At 36.9% G+C, this 22134-nt stretch overlaps 1 protein-coding gene across 1 annotated transcript in view; it reads left to right on the top strand.

The window, feature by feature from the left end:
• CCDC138 (coiled-coil domain containing 138) overlaps nucleotides 1-21918 on the top strand; it is a 79597-nt gene extending 57679 nt beyond the window's left edge. The window contains exons 13-14 of the mRNA XM_074400311.1: nucleotides 18947-19085; nucleotides 21437-21918. Coding sequence (XP_074256412.1) covers nucleotides 18947-19085; nucleotides 21437-21602 — 305 coding nt within the window. The 3' untranslated portion in view covers nucleotides 21603-21918. The remainder of the gene's footprint in view (nucleotides 1-18946; nucleotides 19086-21436) is intronic.
• Nucleotides 21919-22134: the final 216 nt, after the last annotated feature.

The following is a 22134-nucleotide window of genomic DNA, read 5'->3' as shown; positions in this document are numbered from 1 at the left end:
CCTGCCTGTGAGTGAGAACATGCAGTGTTTGGTTTTCTGTTTTTGTGTCAGTTTGCTGAGAATGATTGTTTCCAGATTCATCCATGTCCCTGTGGATGACATGAAGTCATCCTTTTTTATTGCTGCATAGTATTCCATGGTGTTTATGTGCCACATTTTCTTTGTCCAGTCTATCATTGATGGGCATTTGGGTTGGTTCCAGATTTTTGCTATTGTAAGCAGTGCTGCAGTGAACATAACATGTGCATGTGTCTTTATAATAGAGCAATTTATAATCCTTTGGATATATACCCAGTAATGGGATTGCAGGGTTAAATGGAATTTCTATTTCTAGATCCTTGAGGAGTTGCCACACTGTCTTCCACAATGGTTGAACTAATTTACACTCCCACCAACAGTGTGTAAGTGTTCCTTTTTCTCCACATCCTCTCCAGCATCTGTTGTCTCCTGATTTTTTAATGATAGCCATTCTGTCTGGAATGAGATGGTATTTCAGTGTGGTTTTGATTTGCATTTCCCTGATGACCAGTGATGATGAGCATTTTTTCATATGTTTGTTGGCTTCATGTATGTCTTCTTTTGAAAAGTGTCTGTTCATATCCTTCGCCCACTTTTGAATGGGTTGGTTTGTTTGTTTCTTGTAAATCTGCTTTAGTTCTTTTTAGATTCTGGATATTAGGCCTTTGTCAGATGCCTAGACTGCAAAGATTTTTTTCCCATTCTGTTGGTTGCCTGTTCACTCTAATGATTGTTTCTTTTGCTGTGCAGAAACTCTTGTTTAATTAGATCCCATTTGTCTATTTTGGCTTTTTTTTTGCCATTGCTTTTGGTGTTTGAGTCATGAAATCCTTGCCTATGCCTATCTCCTGAATGGTTTCGCCTAGTTTTTCTTCTAGGGTTTTTATTATGTTAGGTTTTATGCTTAATCTTTAATCCATCTGGAGTTAATTTTAGTGTAAGGTGTCAGGAAAGGGGTCTAGTTTCAGCTTTGTGCAGATGGCTAGCCAGTTTTCCCAGCACCATTTATTAAACAGGGAATCTTTCCCCATTGCTTGTTTTTGTCATGTTTATTGAAGATGAGATGGTTTTTGATGCTATTTAATTGAGTCATTAATAACATCACTAAGAATTAAAAATCAAATTCTTTGTTCAGATTTTCACTAACTTAGCAGTTTCCAGTAATCTGTTATGTGGGTATATTGCAAACATTACTCACATATTGAAGCCACTTTTTCTGTTCTCTTTTGTTCCAGCATTTCAACATATCTAATTGTATATTTCCCATTTGCTCAGAATGAGTGAGATCATCAAATACATCTTCACCTAAAGTGAAAATAATGACCCAAACATATTCCTGTTGTTGTCTCTTCACCTGTACTCTTGTATTGGGGCGGTGGTGGGGGGAATTGGGGATGGGAGCACTTTGGCCGTGTATGTGGCTACTCTGTTTAATTCTTATTTATAATGTTTTGTAGTCTGTGGGTGGTTTTTCCTTTTGATTTTTATATTGATAAATCAGATTATTTAAACTTGCCATTAATAATTTCTAGTTGGGCTAAAATATGTACAGTAGAGGGAGGCTAAACATCAGTGTTTTAATTTGCTTCTATTGGCATTGCTCTTTGAACCTCATGCAATCCCTTGATTCATAACAAGTAGACATTTTGCTTAAATAATTCTTTTTCATTGTTCCCTTCTTCCCCCTTCCCTCTACAGCACTCCTAAAAATGTCCCTTTCAGAGGTGGAAGTTGAAAGTGAAAGCCATTGCTCTGCATGGTAGTAAGCAGCCTGTGGACTTGGTGGCTGCCTGTGGGCAACTCCCTCCCTAATGTTTGGGTAGAAAGTGTCGTTATGCCTCCTAACTAGGTGCATTCATTGTATGGTTTCACATTTTAAGTCAAGTTTTATACATGATGGTGTTTTTCATTCACAGAATCCCTGTGAAGGAGGCCTGGTGAAACTGAGGCTTAGAAAAACTAGGTAACTTCTCCAGGGATTCCACAGCTAAATACAAGTAGAACTGGAACTTAAAGCCCAACCGCTGACTGTAGACATAAGGCTTATTCATTCTACCAAAGCACTATAACTAGGTTTTCCAGGTTTGTTTTCTTCTCCTGTCCCAAAAGGTCTTATACTGTCTGATCTATTTTATCAACATTTTTAGCTATTTGTAACTATTAAAATATTGGACTTATAGTTGATGACTAGCTACCTAGATTAATAATCTTGGAGTTTTGTATTTTGGTTTACTAATGTAAGGAGTAGAATGGGAAGTGAAAAGTTAGTGAACTGAGGCATCTAATATTACTTAAGTGGCTAGATGATCTCAACTTGTTTCACAGGAATTTTTCTTTTAATGAGAAAAAAAAAATCATACCAGATACAGAAAACAAACCTTTCTGAATATGTCTAACAGAGATTACATCTTTCTTGTTGTCAGAGGAAAACAATATAATTTTATGAAATAGTTGACCTGCTTGGGTGAAGCAATATTGTGGCACTGTAAATCCAAATTTGAAAAAATTCTCTTAGATGAGATGGTCAACAGTCATTCACATTTGTTACCATTGTTCAAGTTACTCTCAAATTCAGTGAGGTGTGGTGGTTTAGGCCTGTAATCCCAGGAATTATGGAGGCCGAGGTAGGCAGATCACTTGAGTTCAAGAGTTTGAGACTGGCCTGGCCAACATGGTGAAACCCTGTCTCTACTAAAAATATAAAAATTAGCCAGGCAGAATCGTTTGAACCCAGGAGGTGGAGGTTGCAGTGAACCAAGATCGTGCCACTGCTCTCCAGCCTGGGTGACAGAGCAAGACTCCATCTCAAAAAACAAACAAACAAAAAAAAAACAAAGAAAACCCACAAAAGACAAAACACCAGTGCTGTACCCTTCTTGTTCAAATCAAGTTAATGAGCAGTATCTAATGCTGATCACTACCAAAGCCATATTATTTTTAGTGATGCAAAAATTTTGCGAGTTTGGAAATGGGTGAATCTTTGATAATGTCTGACTGAGGAGCATTTACTTGCTTGATGAGTTACCCATTTTTAATGTAAATTCAGTACTTCTTGGTCAGCCAGTACAGTTTATTGGAGGGAAAAGTGGTTGATCAAAGTGAAGCAAATACTTCTTTAGCTGTTGGTTTTTTGTTTTCCTAGGTTTGATTTTTTGTGTGTGTGGCTGTTGTTAACGGGATTGTGCTCTTGATTTGCTTTTCAGCTTGAAGTTACTGGTTTATAGAAATGCTTCTCATTTTTTTTTTCTTAAATGTGTTGTTTCAATGCAAACTCCTGATTTTTGTACTTTGAATTTGTAACTTTAAACTTTGCTGAAGTCATGTTTCAGGTCTGGGAGTCTTTTGGCAGGATCTTCAGGGTTTTCTAGGTGTAGAATCCTATTGTCAGTGAGGACAGATAACTTGACTTCTTCTTTGGATGCCTCTTATTTCTTTCTCTTGGCTGATTGCTCTTGCTAGGACTTTAGTACTGTGTTGAATAGGAGTGGTGAAAGTGGACCACCCTGTTTTGTTCCAGATTTTAGGGGAAACCCTTTCAACTTTTCTCCATTAAGTATAATATTAACTGTAGTTTTATCTTCAATGCCTAGTTTGTTGAGGGTTTTTATCCTAAAGAGATGTTACATTTTATCTGATGTTTTTTCTGCATCTGTTGATATGATCATATGGTTTTTGTTTTAAATTCTCTTTTTACAGTTGCTGATTTGCATATATTGAATCACCTTTGCATCTGAGGAAAGAAGCCCACTTGATCGTGATGGATTACCTTTTTGATGTGCTACTGTGTTCCATTTGCCAGTATTTTGTTGAGGATTTTTGCATCTGTGTTCATCAGGGATATTGGCCTGTAGTTTTCGACTTTTGTTGTGTCTTTGCCAGATTTTGGTATCAGGATGATACTGGTTTTGTGGAATCAGTTAGGGAGGAGTCCCTCCTCTTTGATATTTTGGAATAGTTTCAGTAGAATTGTTATCAGCTCTTCTTTGTTCCTCTGTTAGAATTTGGCTGTGAATCCATCTAGTCAAGGACTTTTTTTTTTTAGTTGGTAAGGTTTTTATTACTGATTCAATTTTGGAACTCAATACTGGTCTGTTCAGGGTTTCAGTTTCTTTCTGATTCAATCTTTGGAGGCTGTATATTTCTAGGTAATTACTAATCTAGTTAGTGGTTTATTGATCTTGTTTATCCTTTCAAAGAACCATTTTTTTTTATATATAGTTCTTTTAGTCTCAACTTCATTTAGTTCTGCTCTGATTTTTATTATTTCTTCAGCTAGTTTCGGTGTTTAATTTGTTCTTGTTTTTCTAGTTCCTTTAAGTGTGACATTACGTTGTTAATTTGAGATTTTTCTTTTTTATGTAGGCATCTAGCACTATAAACTTTCTTCTTAACACTGTTTTTGCTGCATCCTGGAGGTTTCGGTATGTTATATCTTGATTTTCATTGTTTCAAATAATTTTTTTATTTCTGCCTTAATTTTGTTCTTTACTCAAAAGTCATTCGGGAGCAAGTTCTTTAGTTTTCATGTATTTGTTTGTTTTTGAGAGTTCCTCTTTGTATTCATTTCTATTTTTCTTCCACTATGGCCCAAGAGGATTCTTGGTATATTTCAGGTTTTTTTTTTTAAATTTGTTGAGACTTGCTTGATTACTGAGTATGTGGTCCATCATAGAGTATGTTTCACATGCAGATGAGAAGAATACATATTCTATAGTTGTGAGAATGACCCATGCCACTTAAAAAGAAAAGAAAAAGTTGTTGCAAAAGGAATCTCAATGGAATTGATTTGCAGATAGATTATCTTACCTTACTCAATGGGCATTGGTGGCCAGGACCAGCCTTGTGAGGGGCCATGTTTCAAAGCATTGTGTTTACAGTGCTCTAAGGAGTGCAGAGCTTCCTCAGGAGTCTTCAAAGGCTGGTTGGTGGTGTCAGTGGGCCTAACTCCAAGTGCCTGTGACCGGTTCACTTTGCATATGATGGGGGATTTTGGATTTTCAGATTAGGGATGCTCAACCTGTATAATGTGGTGATTAGGGTTAATAACAAATATGTTACAGACTTGAAAATTGCTAACAGAGTACATTTTAAATCTTATCACCACAGAAAGCAAGTATGTGAGGTAATGGATATGTTATTTAGCCTGATTTAGCCATTCTACAATGTTTACATACTACATGATATTGAAATATATTGTACATGGTAAAAGATACATAATTTTCATTTGTTAATTTAAAAACAGGTATCCCAGAAAAATATATCTTTGCTATCAAAAGATACGTGGTTACTTCATATCTTTTTTCTGCAAATGGTTTTCTTGATGTTGGCCAGCTTTTCTTTCTTTTTTTTTTTTTTTTTTAAACGTGGTTAGATACCAGTGTATATACAGTTGCATACTTGCAAGTAGGCTATGTTTATCTGTTTGAAATATCAACATGCAAGAAAATCCTAGGAAATATTAAAAGATATATTTGAGTTGTTCTGTTTAAATTCTGTGTGTCAATTTGGGTAAAAAATAACAAAGATAACAAAGATTCATCAACTACTTTGGACTATACTCCATGCATTAAACTTATCCTGTAGATCTAGAACTTACTTCTGAACATATCTCTATGGTTTAGTTGCAATGTTAGGTTGTTAATTTGAGATCTTTCTATTTGATACAGGTACTGTTTTTCATTGACAGATATTTTCCTTGATTTGGACAACATAGTTTCTTCTCTTTTGCTGTTTTAAATTTATTCAACCATTCTGTTACGTTTTTGTTATTTAGGAGATTATGAGAAGGATAATTTCAATGAAATTATAGATGCAATATTTCCAACAAAGCGCCAACTTAATCCTACATACAAATAATCTGTTTTCTCAGTTAAAAGCTTTCACATGGAAACATTCCCTTTAGGAAATACAATGGGAAGATTTATTTTTAATAACTGAAGAGTATACAACTATAGCAAAGGCTGTGCAGTGCAGTACTTTAGATGTGTGGTATTTTCAAGAAATATCAGAGAAGGCAGGGTAGCTGAAGCAGAGTTAGTGACAGCAGAGAAGTAGAAGAATCAGATTGGGAACTAGCTGGGTGCTTACTGGGAAGAGCTTTGTTGAGCATCAGCAAGATTTGGGGATTTTTATGTAGTAAAACTTCTAGATCTTTTTCTATTCTGATTTGTTGACTTTAATGTTATGAGCTTTTAAATATATTTCTACATAACCTTTGTTTTAAATTATTCCTTAATTTTTATTATGTTTATCATTTATTATTTATTAAGGGGATTGAGTTTTATGAAATTTGATTAGAAAATGGATTCATTGGCATTCTTTCCCAGCACAAAAGAGCTTTGAAGTTGTTCTTGGTCAACCACTTCAGGGATGTGTGGCACAGGGACTTAATGAACTAACAGTTCCTTCTGTAACTTCTGAAGTCAACTTAAGAGTCAATTAATGGGTGCTTGTCGCCATTTATTTGCTATTGGTTTCTAAATACTGCCAGATTTAGAGCTCTCTTAAAAGTTACGTAATCACTTTAATGATGCTTTGCATCCCCTTGTCTGACACTGTTAACAAAATCTCTGTTTCTAAGATAAAAGGCTGGTCTTTCTCTTATGTAACACCAGATAGTACTAGATGATGCGTTACACTAGTGTGTAGCACTAGTGAGCCCTTTTTGGTCAACATTTAAATTTGTGTTATATAATGTATTTTGAGGAAACCCATTCTAATATTTTGTGGGGAAAAAAACCAAAACATTGCGTATGATGGAGGATAAAATCGAACCCACCAATTAGTGTGATAGAAAAAGCTAAGAGAGGAAATAATTAAATATGTAGATGATGAACACACTATTTTTATTTATTTTTTTTTTAAAGATTGAAATTCTCTAGCTATTTAACTTGAATTATTTTTAACAAAATTGTATTCATTGTTTAAAAGGTAACACATTTTAAGGCCAGGTGTGATGGCTCATGCCTGTAATCTCAGCACTTTGGGAGACTTAGGAGGGAGGACTACTTGATCCCAGGAGTTTGAGACGAGCCTGAGCAACATAATGAGGCCAGTCTCTACAGAAAAATTTAAAAATTAGCTGGGCATAATGGTGTGCATTTGTAGTCCCAGCTACTTGGGAGGCTTTGGCGGGAGAATCACTTAAGTCCAGGAGTTCAAGGTTGTAGTGAGCTATGAGCATGACATTGCACACCAGCCTGGGCAAGAGCGAGGCCCTGTTTTAAGAAAATAAGTAAGTAGTAACACATTCACCTATCATAATTTCAAAAGTAACAACATGAAAAGTCTGCCTTCAGTTACTGTTTCCCTCCCTGGAGGGAACAGCTGCATGCGTGTGCATGTGCGCGCACACACAAACACACACACACACACACATACATACACATTTTAACTTTTTTCTTTTTTTCACAGGAATGCTAACATGTTGTATATATAGTAATATATATATATATATATATATATATATATATATTATTGTCAGCATTATATCTTGAAGATCTTATATAAATGCATAATTTCTTCAATTAAAATTCATTCATTTAAGCAGACACCATCGATGGTTATTTTGGCTGTTTCTAGTCTTTTGCTAATATAAACAGTGCTTCTATGAATAACCATATACAAAACTTAAGTTCGTACATGTGGGAGCTTATTTGGTAGTAGTGACTTAGAGTTATCTTGTTAGTTAAATGATGTGTCTCCATTTCATTAGGACCAGTTTTTAGAGATTTCTCTCTTTCTCTTTGGGGGAAAATATTTCCCTGTTTCTTCTTTTTCCTTGATATTCTCCGTTGACGTTTTTGTGCCTTAGACAAAAGAGTCACTTCTCTTTGTCTTTATGGACTGGCCTCATTCTGGAGAAGACCCTCACCAATCAGCCCAGACAAAATTTCAGGAATCTTTGAATTTTTTAAAATTATTTTATTTTTATTTATTTATTTTTTTATTGTACTTTAGGTTCTGGGGTACATGTGCAGATCATGCAGGATTGTTGCATAGGTACATATATGGCAATGTGGTTTGCTGCCTTCATCCCCCATCACCTATATCTGATATTTCTCCCTTTGTTATCCCTCCCTACCCTCCCCAACCTACCCCCCGCCGGCCCTCCCCAGCCCCCTCCAACTGACCGCAGTGTGTGATTTTTCTGCCAGTTCCATCCACTGTCTTTGTTTTTAATAGTCCCTAGGCATCTAGAATATCTCAGGTCCCTTCAGCATCTGAGACCATGGAGACTGAATCCATTTCCTCACACAGTCCCCATTTAAGGTGAGTGGCCAAACACACAGTGCCTCTCTGTTCATTCCCAGATAGAAGCTAAAGAACTGGGAGTTTTGCCTGCTTACCCCATGATGAGCCAGATATAGAGGGTGGGGTGGCTGGTTACCAACACCCCAAATTGCCATGAGTGGTCAGAGTTTGCTGGGTTCTGTTGTTACTCCAAGACAGACTAGACATAGACCAGTTTTCTGGGTAGTTCCTAGAAAACTTTGGACATTAGACATACAGTGTAGCTCTTTCCCTGGGGAGAAGCTAGGAGCTGGGGGATTTTGTTCCTGTCGTATGAAACTGTGCCAGGGGATTATGGCAGTATGGTATCTGAATTGACTTACTGGCTTTGATGTGACTGGTTTCATACTTACCTGGTGTGCGGCAGCCTCTTAAAGTTTCTGGATTTCACACAAAGGGAATTTGGCCATGGGGATTGTTGTAGAATCATTTTGCTTATTGGAAGAAGGAAGGTCCAAGGGTCCTCTTCTGCCATTTTGATTATGTCATTCCATCTGCCTCCCTTTTGCAAGGATACTTGTGATTGTAGTTAGACCTAATCAAATGATCCAGGATCATCACCTCCATCTGAGGATCTCTAACTTAATCACATCTGCAAAGCTTTTGTCACATAAGCCAACATTCACCAGTTCCCATGATGGGGATGTAGACATCTTTTGGGGGAACCATCATTCAGCCTATCACGCTGGTCTTTCATTTTTCTCTCCTCAGCAATTTGAGAATTTTCTTGGTACCAGTTTGCGTGTATATCTGCTACATTTAGGGTATTCAAGGTACAGGTACAAGCATTTGACCACTTCATTATGTCTGACAGTGCAGTTGTCCTCGAGTATTAACATATTGAAATGATTAAAATATTACCTTATTATAAATTCCCTTTCCCCCTATATTATAAATAGTATATTGATTAAAAAGAGATATATGAATAGATTATATTGTTTATGGTTATTTTAGAATAATTAAAGGGGAATTACAAAATATTTATTATGGAAAGATTCTACTGAGGGGGTTGAGAACTGATTCTACTGGGTTGAGAACTGTTCCTCTAGCTCAGCTATGTTTTTATAATATATATGTATATTTTAGATAGATAGATAGGAAACCTGGGGATCTCAGAAATTAAGTGACTTACTTAATGTCACAGGGCTAGGGCTGGGGCCGTGATAAGAGGAATAACTAAGTCTTTTAGAAGGAGAAAAGGTGGACACAAGAGAGAAGCTTTCCCCTGGAAGCTAGGACTCCAGAATTGAGAGATTCCAGAATAGGAATTACTGGCAGCATTAATTTGTCTCAGGAATCGAAAAAGCAAACAAGAAAGAAAAAGTAAAAGCCTTGGAATTCTCTCAGGAATGAGAAGTAGAAGGAACAACATGGTTCGAAACCGGAAAAATGGCAGACTCGGAAGTTTACTTGGGGACTTTTTAGTTAAGAATATGGATTACCCTGCTCCAAGAGCGCTTTTGTCCCTGGACTAGCACTCCCCTCTTCAAGCCTCTGGCAAGTTCCTACTCATCTTTCAAGAAATAGCTCATCTTAAGTGCATTTCACACCATTTCTCCTTCCAAAAAGGAATGAGGGCAGACTTGAAAAAAATACTGAAGTGGAAAATTCATTTGGGTGTTTTTCAAAGACTGTGTTATTCATGCTATTGCTTTTTTTTTTCTTTTTAAATATTTCCTGACCCTTTTCCAGTTTGAGGGATGGGCAACCGAAGGTTTTTGGTTGGTATTGAATATTGCTATGTTATGTTATAGCTTATGAGTCATCAGAACTGGAAAGAAAGCCTAACTAAAAATCGTACATTTTTGTCTCATGTAATAGCATGTTACTGAGAGTTGAGGCGAATTTTCTTTAAAAAAATAATTTTATTCTGATTACTCTTGCCTTAGAATTCTGAAAAGATTGAAATAGCTGTTAGCTGAGAAACTTGGATTCTGAGCATTTAAACTGGGAAAATGTTCTAGTCAGTTATTGACAGGCTGATGACTAACATATGTGGACATAATCATTATCAAAAAGTGTGCTGACTTGTTGACAGCATGTACTTTTAAAAAAGATATAACCACTATGGGAAATATTGGCAGATAAATAATGCTCTTGAGAGATTTCAGTATTGACTTTTAAATTAATAAATATTATTTATTTTCTTAAGTTGCAATAGTTTCTTGTCAGATAGCATGTTAGTATAGTGTTGGTGCAGGGAGTCTGTAGTGCCCCTTTTTTATTATTACTGAAAGTAACTTGTAGCTGAGATTGGTTGTGTCTTCAGGTAATCTTTCTCAAATTGAATATTTAAATATCTTCCACCAAGCCTATTAACTATACATTTATATAAAATATTGTGACTCAACAAAAGCATCGAAAAAATTGTTTCAAGAAATAACTTTAGACCTTTGCAGCAGAGTCTGTGGGTTGGGTCCCCCATCATCATTCTCACCACTTTCGACCTTACCTGCCTCTCTTCTAGAGACTGTAACACCTAAAAACTTTCTCCAGCCTTTCATTGCTGGCAGGGTGGCTCCATTCATGACACACTGGAGGCCAGTAAGATGCAAACCAGAAGTCTGCTGAGAGTTGTGGGAAACCTTTGCTTTTCTTCTGAAGAAGAACAGATATAATTGGCACTTATTCCCATACTGCCCTCCTTTTTGCTTTGTTGTGTATAGCCTTTGACCATGACACGTAAAAATAATACTAAGGATATTTTCATGAGAAAACCTGAATAAGAAAAAAAAGCTAAGGATTTTGGAACAGAATCGAAGAATCTGGGTTTCTGATGACATTGTCTCACACCTAAATTGGTTCCATGAAGTGCCTACCTTTTACGAAAGAAAAAGAAAATGAATTTTTTTTTCTATTTGATTAAGCTACTATAAGTCAGATTTTCTGTACATTCCAAGCTGAACCAACACAGACTTTTATTTCATACTTGGAGAGGGTTTTATTTTGCTTCCTAAGAATTCTGTTTTGTTTCCTTAAAGAAAAATATTTTTTTCATGATATTGTTCATGCTCAAGCAGAGCAAAATTCAGTCATTAGCAAAATGGCTGACTAGGATGCTGCAGGTGCTTGTTTCCCCACAGAAACATCAAATAAATAGCTACAGACTACTAAAATAACTTGGTAGGAACTATGGAAACCCGTCAAAGGTCTGTAGCAACCCAGCAAATGCCCAATCAAGAAAAAGCCACGTGCAAAATGATGGGAAATTCTGTGATAATGTTACCCACTGTTGCTCTATCTCTGGTACAATGCAGTGCAGAGAGAAGTAAATGGCCCAGTTCTTCATTCCCTTCCTCAGGACAGACAGAAGCAGAACTAGTTTGAAGCATTGTTGCCTATCAGTGTCTTGCCCAAGAGACTGGGTTCAGACTCGCCTCACTCAGAGCACATAAAGGGAGCATGGCATGGTTTGAATTACAGGCAGAAGGCCAAGGAAGGCAGTGGTGGGCACTGTAGCACGTGAAAACTACAGGGAGATAACAGACCTGCGGATGTGTGGGAGCAAGAGGTTATGCACAGAGAAATAACATACAACATGTAAGGCCTTGAGAAGAAGCTTGGGTGAGATTCTGGGAAATTAAGACATTTAAAGGTAGCCAGAGGAAACAAGAAAAACAAAACAAAAAACCAGAAAGCACACACAGGCCCTGATAGGATGCATGCCCAGAAAAGACCTTAGATGACCTTAAGCACACTCCCTATGCTGTTCCCAAGGCTCAGGGGCTTAATAAGTAGCAAAGGTCTTCCATGTCAGTCTTCAAAGACTGGAAGGGTTGGTGGTTTTTTTAAATGTCAGATTTATAGCAAAAAAAAATCATAGCACATGCAAAGAAAGGATGAAATCTGGCCCATCCAAAGGAACAAAATAAATCTTCAGAAACTATCCCTGTTAAGACACACAAATTAATTGGATTTGCTCAGAAAAGTCTTTAAAACAGCTATCTTAAATATGTTTAATGAACTGAGAAATAAAAGGAAATCAGGAAAATGATACATGAACAAAATTTCTCAACTATCTTAAATATGCTCAATGAGCTAATGAGAAATAATGAAATCAGGAAAATGATACATGAACAAAAATTTTATCAACAAAGAAATTATTTTTAAAAACCCAAATTCTGGAACTGGAAAATATAGTAGCTGAATTCAAAAATTTACTAGAAGGGTTCAACAGCAGACTTGAACAGTTAAAAAAAGAACCAGTGAACTTGAAGGCAGGTCATTTGAAATGATCAAGTCTGAGGAGCAAAATCAAAGAAGAAAAAAGAAAAGTGAACAGAGTCCGAGAGACGTATGCAATACCATCAGGCAGACCAATTGATGTGTTACTGGAGTCCAGGAGAAAAAAGAGAAAGGGGTGGAGAGATAAGTTAGAGAAATAATAACAGAAAACTTGCCAAATTTGAGGAAAAACACAGCTCTACAAATTGAAGAAACTCAAAGAATCCGTGTTTGATAAACCCAGAGTCTGACACCAAGACACATTATCATGAAACTGTCAAGAGGGAAAGACAAAGAGTAACTTGAAAGCAGTAAAGGTAAATATGGTATGTACATACAGTAGAATGTTAGGTAGTCAAAGAAATGAAATTCTGATAGATGCTACAAAATGGATGAACCTGGAAGACATTATGCTAAATGAAATAAGCCAGGCACAGTAGGATCCATTTTTGTGATTCCTCTTACATGAGGTGCCTGGAGTAGAGAAATAAAGTAGATTGGTGATTGTCAAGTGTTGGGGAAGAGGGAAATGGGAAAATTAAAGGTATTGTTTAATGTGTGCAGTTTCAGGGGAAGATGGAAAAAGTTCTGGAGATGGATGGTTGCACAGTAATGTGAATTTACTTGATACCATAAAACTAAACACTTAAAAATGGTTTAAATGATGTGTTATGCATATTTAACCCCAGTTTAAAGAATGAATATAAATAAACTTTTAGAATTCAAAAATTTCAAATGAACCTCATTATTTAGAAATCACCATCATTAATCTTCGCTGAACATTATTTTAGACATGTGCCTATGGTTGTGTTCACATGAAAAGATGGATGAATGGATAGGCTGAGGTGGGTGGATCTCTTGAGGTCAGGAGTTCAAGCCCAGCCTGGCCAACATGAGGAAACCCCAACTCTACCAAAAAAAAAAAATCTAGGCATGGTGGTGTGCACCTGTAAAGTTACTCTGGAGGCAAGGCAGGAGAATCCCTTGAACCCAGAAGGCAGAGGCTTCAGTTAGCCAAGATCCTGCTACTGTACTCCACCCTGGGTGACAAAACGAGACTCTGTCTCCAAAAAATAATAATATCTTGTTAAAAAACAAGATAAAAAAACATTGTCCCAATTTTTTCACATTGTTTATCGTGGTAAAATACACATAACATAAAACTTACATTTTAACCGTTTTTTAATTGTATACACTATTTAAATACTGTGTTCTAGACAGAACTGATTGACTTTCATCCTGAAAGATGAGGACGTTAGCAGTATTGCGCTTTACATCTCCCCCTCCTCCACTTTCTGATTTTTAAAAGTTACATTATTTTTGTAGTCGTAGTTTATATTTTTATGTTCTGTTTTGTGTTCTGTTTTGTGACTACAATTTGCCCATTTGCTACATACTAGCTTTATTTTCTCTAGATTTACAGTTAATTATATTCAGTGCTCAAGACTAGTTATTTTACTGTGGCTTCTCCATGACTGTGTTCTTAATTTTGAATCATCTTTTAATTCCCCGCTTTCACACATACTTTGCCCTACTTCCTCCCTCCACCAATTTAAAGAGGTACTTCATGTTTGAGAATGCCTGGGGCTTTTATACTTAACCAGATCCTGGCTGAGTAGTTTTTAATCTCTTTTGCTTTAGTTCGGAACTTAGTACACATTGCTTTGTTGTCTTCCGGCGTTCATTGTTGCCTCAAAGTCAGAGAAGAGTCCGATCATTTCCTCTTCCTCCCTCCTCTTCCTCCTCCCCCACCATAGCATTCTGCCATTGGCCTCCAAAATTTATGTCCTTCTCACATGAAGGATACATTCATTCCGTGCCAGTACCCCAAAACTCTTAACTTGTTCCATCACAAACTAAGAAGTCTAAGTCTAGAGTTTGACCTAGTATCATTTAAATCAGATGTGGATGAGACTCATGGTGTGAGTCATCGTGAGGCCAGTTGCTCTCAAACTGTGAGCCTGTGAAATGAAACAGGTTATGTGCATTCAAAACACTGTGGTGGGACAGGCATAGCATAGACATTTCCATTCCAAAAGGGAAAAATAAGAAAGGAATGATAGATAAATCCCAAGCCACTCGAAAACCAACAAGGCAAACAGCGTTAAATCTTAAGGCTCAAGAGTAATCTTTGACTCCACGTCCTGCCTCTGGACACCCTGGGGTAGGACTTGTGTTGCTATAAAGGAATACCTGAGATTGGGTAATTTATAAATAAAAGAGGTTTTGTTTTGTCTTATGGTTCTGCAGGCTGTACAGGAAGCATGGCGCTGCCATCTGCTTCTGGTATGGGCCTCAGGAAGCTCACAATTATGGTAGAAGTCAGCAGGGAGCCAGCAAGTCACATGGAAGAGCAGGCGCAGAAGAGAGGAAGAAGGTACCACATACTCTTTAACAAGCAGATTGCATGTGAGCTCACTCATCACCAAGGGCGTGATGCTGAGCTATTCATTGAGGGATGCACCCTAGTGATCGAAACACCTCCCACCAGGCCCCACCTCCAACAATGTCCCCACTGTTACATTTTACTGTGAGATTTGGCAGGCACAAATACCCAAACCATATCCAGCCTCAAAGTTCTGGGGGACACTGCTCCTATATTTTTGAAGGGCACAGACCATGCTGCAGCTCTTACAGGTTGGAGTCTTGTGTCTCTACAAGGCTGGAGTTGCACACCGGTGGGCCCTACCCTTCCAAGTTTCAGAGACAGCCCCAATCCATGTTGTATCTGAGCATTGCCCTAGTGGAGGCTTTCTGTGGTGATTCTGCCTTCACACCTGTACTTCGGACTACAGGGGCACTATGGGGGCACTCTGCAGTGGCTCTGTCCCATGACACCTCTCAGCCTGGATACTCAGGCTTTTCTGGTATCTTTCGAAATATAGGTGGAGGCAGCCACACTCTCATAGCTCATGCACTTTGCACACCTGTGGAGATGGCACTCTGCAAACACCATGCCAGGGTTTATCACCTTTGTCTTCTAGAAGGGTGATCTGAGTTGCACCTGAACCTACTTGAGCAACAGCTGGGGTAACCAAGGAGCACTGCACCAGAATTTAGGGAACAGAGCCTTAAAATTGTTCTGCCACAAGGCCCTGGGGTTCTGGATCTGTGATGGGCAGGGCAGCTCTGAACATCTCTGAAATCCCTTACTGGTCATTCTCCCGTTGTCTCAATGAATAGCATGTAGCTTCCTTCCATCCACATGAATCTCCTTAACAGATGCTTGTACCATGCCTTTGGTTTCTCTCTTGAGCAAGCTGTATCATTCTTTACATGGCTAGGCTGAGGATTTTCCAAATCTTTAAATTCTGCTTCCCTTGTGATTGTAGATTTCATCTTTTATTTGTTTCTATCTTCTCACCTTTTACTATAAGTCGAGAAGCCACAAAGCACCCTCAAGACTTTCCTTGGATATTTTTTTTTTACTAAATATCCTGTTTCGTCACTCTCAGACTACTTCTACAGAACACTAGGACACAAGCACAATCCAGCCAGGTTCTTTGCCACTTTATTACAAGATCACCTTTTCTTCTGTTTCTAGTAACGTGCTTCTCATTTTTTTCTGAGACCTCATTAGAATGGCCTTTACCATCAAACATTTTGACTGTGACCATTAACATGATCTCTAAGAAGACTGAAGCTTTCTCAGCAGTTCTCCTCTTTTGAGCCCTCACCACTCTTAATGCTCCTTCCACAGCAATGTAGGCTTTTTCTAGCATGCACATCCATATTCTTCCAGCCTCTACCCATTACCCAATTCCAAAGTTACTTCCACATTTTTAGGTGTTTGTTATGGCAGCACCACGCTACTGGTGCCAACTTCTGTTTTATTATGTTCAGGCTCCTATAACAAAATTCTCAGACTGGATAATTTATAAACAAATTTATGGTTCACATTTCTAGAGGCTGGGAAGTCTAAAACCAAGGCATCAGCAGATTCAGCGTCTGGTAAGGGCCTGTTTCTCATAGATGGTACCTTCCAGCTGTAGCATCACAGAAGGGGAAAACAGGCTTCCTTAAACCTCTCTTATAATGGTGGTAATCCTATTAATGAGGGTAGAGCCTTCCTGACCTAATTATCTCCCAAGGCCCTTCCTCTGAAAACCATCACCTTGGGAGTTTTAACGTAGGAAGTTTGAGAAGGACATTCAGATTAGAGTGAGCACTAAATCATGAGGGTTCCACCCTTACGCTGAAATTACCTGACATAGGACCCACCCCCTAATAACTATCACAGTGGGGTTAGGATGTCAACATAGGAATTTAGGGGGCAACACAGATGTTCAGTCTGTAACACCAAGTTACTCAGGTTGAAATTCTAAACTTGAAGAATGTAATCAATTTGAACATTGTAGTATTGAAAAAATGTTAAAACCACAATGTTTTGATTTTATATTTAGCCTGAGAATCCCAGAACTTTTTCACTTGTGTATTTTACATCTGCCTCACAGCTTTAAAAGAGAAATTAGAATCCAAACCAGTGAACTTCTTTTACTTCTAAAAGACCTGTACAAGCTTCACTTTTAAAATATGCTGATATGTTAAAATGTTCTGCCACATTTTAGATATAAAGTATAGTAAAATAAAGTAAGATATATTCTCTTTCATGCTTTTGCAGTATACAGAAAAATGGTTATACTTTTCTTGTATGCTTTCTGTGGGCTTTTTGATTGAAAACATTGATATTGTAGGTTGTAGGTATGCTAAGAACCCCTCAGATACCTTTCTGGTAATGATTAACACTTTTTTTTTTTTTTTTTAAGATGGAGTTTCACTCTTGTCACCCAGGCTGGAGTGCAGTGGCGCAATCTCGGCTAACTGCAGTCTCCGCCTCCTGTGTTCAAGCGATTCTTCTGCCTTAGCCTCCCTAGCAGCTGGGATTATAGGTACCTGCCACCACACCCAGTGAATTTTTTGTATTTTTGATAGAGACAGGGTTTCGCCATGTTGGACAGGCTGGTCTCAAACTCTTGACCTCAGGTGATCTGCCCACCTCAGCCTCCCAAAGTGCTGGGATTACAGGCATGAACCACTGCCCAGTCGATTTAGGTTGTTCTGTAAGCACTAGTTTGAATTCTGTTAGCTATACAACAGTTAACTTTCTTGTTTACAGTTCATAGGAATCATCTCAGGACCTGAACTAAAACTGTGTACAGTTGTTTAATGAGGCTGCTTGAAATTTCAATTGATTTATTTTTAGCTTTATTTGTAGATTATGTGTACTATATCTGTAACCTGTTTTTAGTCTATAAGAATTTGTGTAACTCTCTCACATGGGCGCTGTCTCCCCTCCACCCCCACCCCCCACACACATCCCTCGGTAAACTATGTTTAGACCGTGCTTGGGTTGAACTACTACTGTAATGAGTTTGGTTACCGTACTTCTACCACATAATTATATGCAAAGGGCACATAACCATTGACTCCAGTGCTCCATTCCTAGCATATACCACTTAGTCTGTTTTATCCTACGATAGCAGAATACCTGAGACTGGGTAAGTTATAATGAACAGAAGTTTAATGGCTCATATTCTAGAGGCGGGAAATCCAGTATCAAGGTGCTGGCATCCAAGGGCTTCTTGTTGCATCATCACCTGGCAGAAGAAGAGAGAAGAGGGGACGAAAGAGCAAGAGGGAGCTGCGCTAACACATGAGGGTGGAGCCTCATGGCCTTATCACCTCTTCTTAAAGGTCCCAACTCTTAATACTATTACAATGGCAATTAAATTTCAACATGAATTTTAAAGGGGACAAGCATTCAAGCTATAGCATTCTGCCTGCAGGCCCCCACGTCTCATGTCCTTCTCATAAACAAAATAGTTCATTTCATCTAAATAGCCCCACAAGTCTTGTAACAGCTTGAACTTAAAAGTCCAGAGTGTCATCTAAATTAAATGTGAGACTAGTCTTTTTTAAGTGAATGTTTTCCCTTTTTGCTTTTATGCTCTAAAATTTTCTTTCTTATCCAGTGACTATGTAAATTGTCATTAATTTTCAAGTGAAATTTTTAAATTTGGGGGCGCTTTGATTTGATTTTTGTTTTTTTAATTTACTACTTAATCAGAATTTCTTATTGCTAATTATCGTATTTAAACTGAACTTATTGTTACGAACTTACTGAAGAAATGGCTTTCCTCCTTTCTTTCAAACATGGGATTTCTTCTAGATTTTGCCTAATAGGAACTTAATATTAGGATAAATAATCTTATCTTTTGTTTGCAATGTTGAATAAGAGCCAATGGATGTTTTAATTTTTCAAATGATATTTTCACCCAAAAATTTAAGCATGAAAAGAATGAAAATCTAAATGAGTATTTATAAATACCTCACATAGTTCTGATTTTAATTTGTTTTTAATTTCCTTTTTAGCTACTCCCTAATGGTAAAGCACTGTTGATTTGTTTTGCAGAATCCTTGCAGCCTTTCTTGGAAGCCTGTAGCAACTCTTCATTTTTTCGTACTTGCTCTGTGCTACTTCGAGCCCCTAAGCTTGATCTTCAAATACTTGAAAAACTCAGTATTATTTTACAGAAACTTTCCAAAATCAAGTAAGAATTTCTTATTTCTAACATTTGTATTGAAAAATAGCTTATTGTCATCATTTAGACCAGGGGTGTCCAATCTTTTGGCTTCCCTGGGCCACAATGGAAGAATTGTCTTGGACCACACATAAAATACACTAATGATCGCTGATGTGCATAAATAAATAAAATCTCATAGTGTTTTAAGAAAATTTACAAATTTGTGTTGAGCCGCATTCAGAACCATCCTGGGCCAAATGAAGCTGACAGGCTGCAGGTTGGACAAGCTTGATTTTGACCTTTCTAAATCCCATGCTACATAAACTTTGATTATTAATTAAAAATTTCCATTATACAGATGTAAAAAACTAAAATTCATAAATATTAATGCTGATCTAAGACCACGTATTTAGTGATAGACTAGAATTAGAGTACTAATTGCAGAACATCTAGTTGTTTCTATAGCTCATTTCAGATAAATGAACTTTAAATACTTCATATAAAAGTAAGATCAGTTTTTAGCAACCAAATAATAATATCTGAATAAATTCTTGTGTGCTAGTATTCCGTAATACCACAGGTGAAAATAAAAAGATAACAAAAGTATATTTTTCAAATTCTTATTGATGTACCAAAGTGAATTTAGGGAATGAGAATGAAGCAAGCAGAAGAGATTTTAAATTACTTTAGTAACAGGGTTTATTTTAGTAAACTCTTACAAACTGCCTACTGCCACTAATTTGGATTTTATTATGAAAATCAAGGGGTTTGTGTTTCCTCTTCTTTCTCCTGACTCAGAAATTTGTATAACTAGTTACTAAACTATAAATAAGAACACAGATTTTAAGCTGTATTTTCCTTGATTCTTGGTATACTCTAGTGTTTCCTTTGAGGCAAATCTGGAAACCTTCTATCTCAACTCATTTTTATAACAGTAACATTTTTATTTTTATTTAGGTCAGCTATTCTCCCCCTGGCCTCATCCCCTCATCCATGATTCCCATGGTAGAGAATTTAGATATTTTCAGGCATCCATATACTCAAGTAGTAAATACAATGCATCTTGAAATTATTTGTATAATTTGTATAATAGTGATTAAGAGATCCATATGTTCTATTTGATAACTGCCTAGTAGTGCATCGTAATAAATTATTGTCAAATTATAACCTTATTCTCAACTGACCAAATTATTAGTTTTGGTCTGGTATCTGCTGAATTTATCAATTTACTATCTTCCTTTTCTTGCCGACTATACCATGCATGATTCTCTTGATTTATGATCAGTACATTCGTAGTAAGACCTGTTGCAGTTACCCTGTGGTGCCATGAAGCTGCAATAATATCACTTAGATTTAATTCTTTTTTAGTTCCTAATTCATGGGATTTTTAAAAAGTGGTCCTAAAGTGCAAGTATATTCTTGGGCCAAAATGTTTTACTATTCGTGATGTGTTTGTAGCTTAGGTTCATTTTTGACTTAAATAAAAAACTAGAACAAAGCTTGAACAAGAAGATTGGGAATAGTTGATGCTCAAGCAAGACTTCAAATAAATCTTTAAGACCACAAAAGGTGTAAATCCTTTTGTATTAGGATAGCACATAAGGTTATTTGACAAATTCTCTCAAGAGGTAAAAATAGACAAGGAAATAAGAAACATAAAGTATAATTCTTCATGATTGAAATGAAATTACTGACTGGTTATTAGAAAGAGGATGATTAAACAAGTATTTTATAGCCAAATCAAAAGGTAAACCAATATTAAACATAAAATAGGATGATCAAATGTTCATCTGTCTTGCTAGCTGTGAAAAAAAATTCTCATGCTTTCTAATAATGAATACGGTGCAGTTTTCAGGGTTATAAAATGTTTCCAGGCTGGGCGTGGTGGCTCATGTCTGTAGTCTCAGCACTTTGGGAGGCCAAGGAAGGATGATCGCCTGAGCCCAGAAGTTCAAGACCAGTCTTAGCAACATAGTGACACCCTGTCTCTACAAAAAATAAAATTAGCCAGGTTTGGTGCTGTGCACCTGTAGTCCTAGCTACTCGGGAGGCTGAGGTGGGAGGATTTTTTGAGCTGGGGAGGTTGAGGCTACAGTAAGCTGTGACCATACCACTGCACTCCACCTGGGTGCCAGAACAACACCTTGTCTCAAAAGAAAAAAAAGTTTCCTTTTTTCCCCAATGCTTTTCTGCTTCAGTTTATCTCATAAACCCATTTTGTTTGTTTCAGCATTCTAATCTTTTAGTCGCCTATTTTCTCCGCTGTTTTTAAAAACAGATGCCATTTCCTAATGTTTACATGTAAATTGTCTTTCAGTGTCATTGTGGATGAACTCCCTAAATATGTGTAATTAAATAATACATTCATTTGTTTACAGGAGTAATAAGAAGCTCTTTGAACTTTTTACGATTCATCTGATGCTTCAAGAAATACAAAGGACAACAAACCCAGAGCATGCCTTTCTCTGTATTAATCTGAATTCAACTCTGTTCAATTTGGGTTTAACAAAATGTAACTCCCTGGTCTCCAGTGCAAGCCATTAGACTGGCTTATTTTTTATTATAGTAGATATGGTGCCTATTTATAAACATGTAAAAATTACCAAAGTAACAACAATTCTACCAAGTAAAGTTATCAATAGCATCATTTATCATGAAAAATAAATGATTTGTTTGAATTTTAAAAATGAAATCTGTAGAAGGTATTGGAACTTTTGGAATGCTTCAGTTCAGGTAAGGTAGTACTAATGTGCAAGATGGCATTTCTGGAATGTATGACACTGACATTACTTTTTGTAAAAATATATTAGGAAAATTCTTAAAATTATGTGATTATTTGGAATAAATTTGGTGCCTATGTGAGAACAAGGTTAAATAATACTGTTTTTCCATTTTCTTAATATACTAGAATCCTTCTTTTTGGAAGCAGAAGTATGTATCTTTATCATCTTGATAGCATAACTTTTCTATATACTACATTCTAGATTAACAGATACTGATTTTTAAAATTGTGCTCTTTGTGGGATTAAAAAATTATTTTTTATTGTGCTGTTCACAGGACTAAAAACTTTTTTTT

The sequence above is a fragment of the Saimiri boliviensis genome, chromosome 1 (genome assembly GCF_048565385.1).
Source record: "Saimiri boliviensis isolate mSaiBol1 chromosome 1, mSaiBol1.pri, whole genome shotgun sequence".
In the NCBI taxonomy this organism is placed as follows: Eukaryota; Metazoa; Chordata; class Mammalia; order Primates; family Cebidae; genus Saimiri; species Saimiri boliviensis.
Note: the sequence above shows the minus strand (reverse complement) of the source record. Positions and strands in the feature narration are given on the sequence as shown.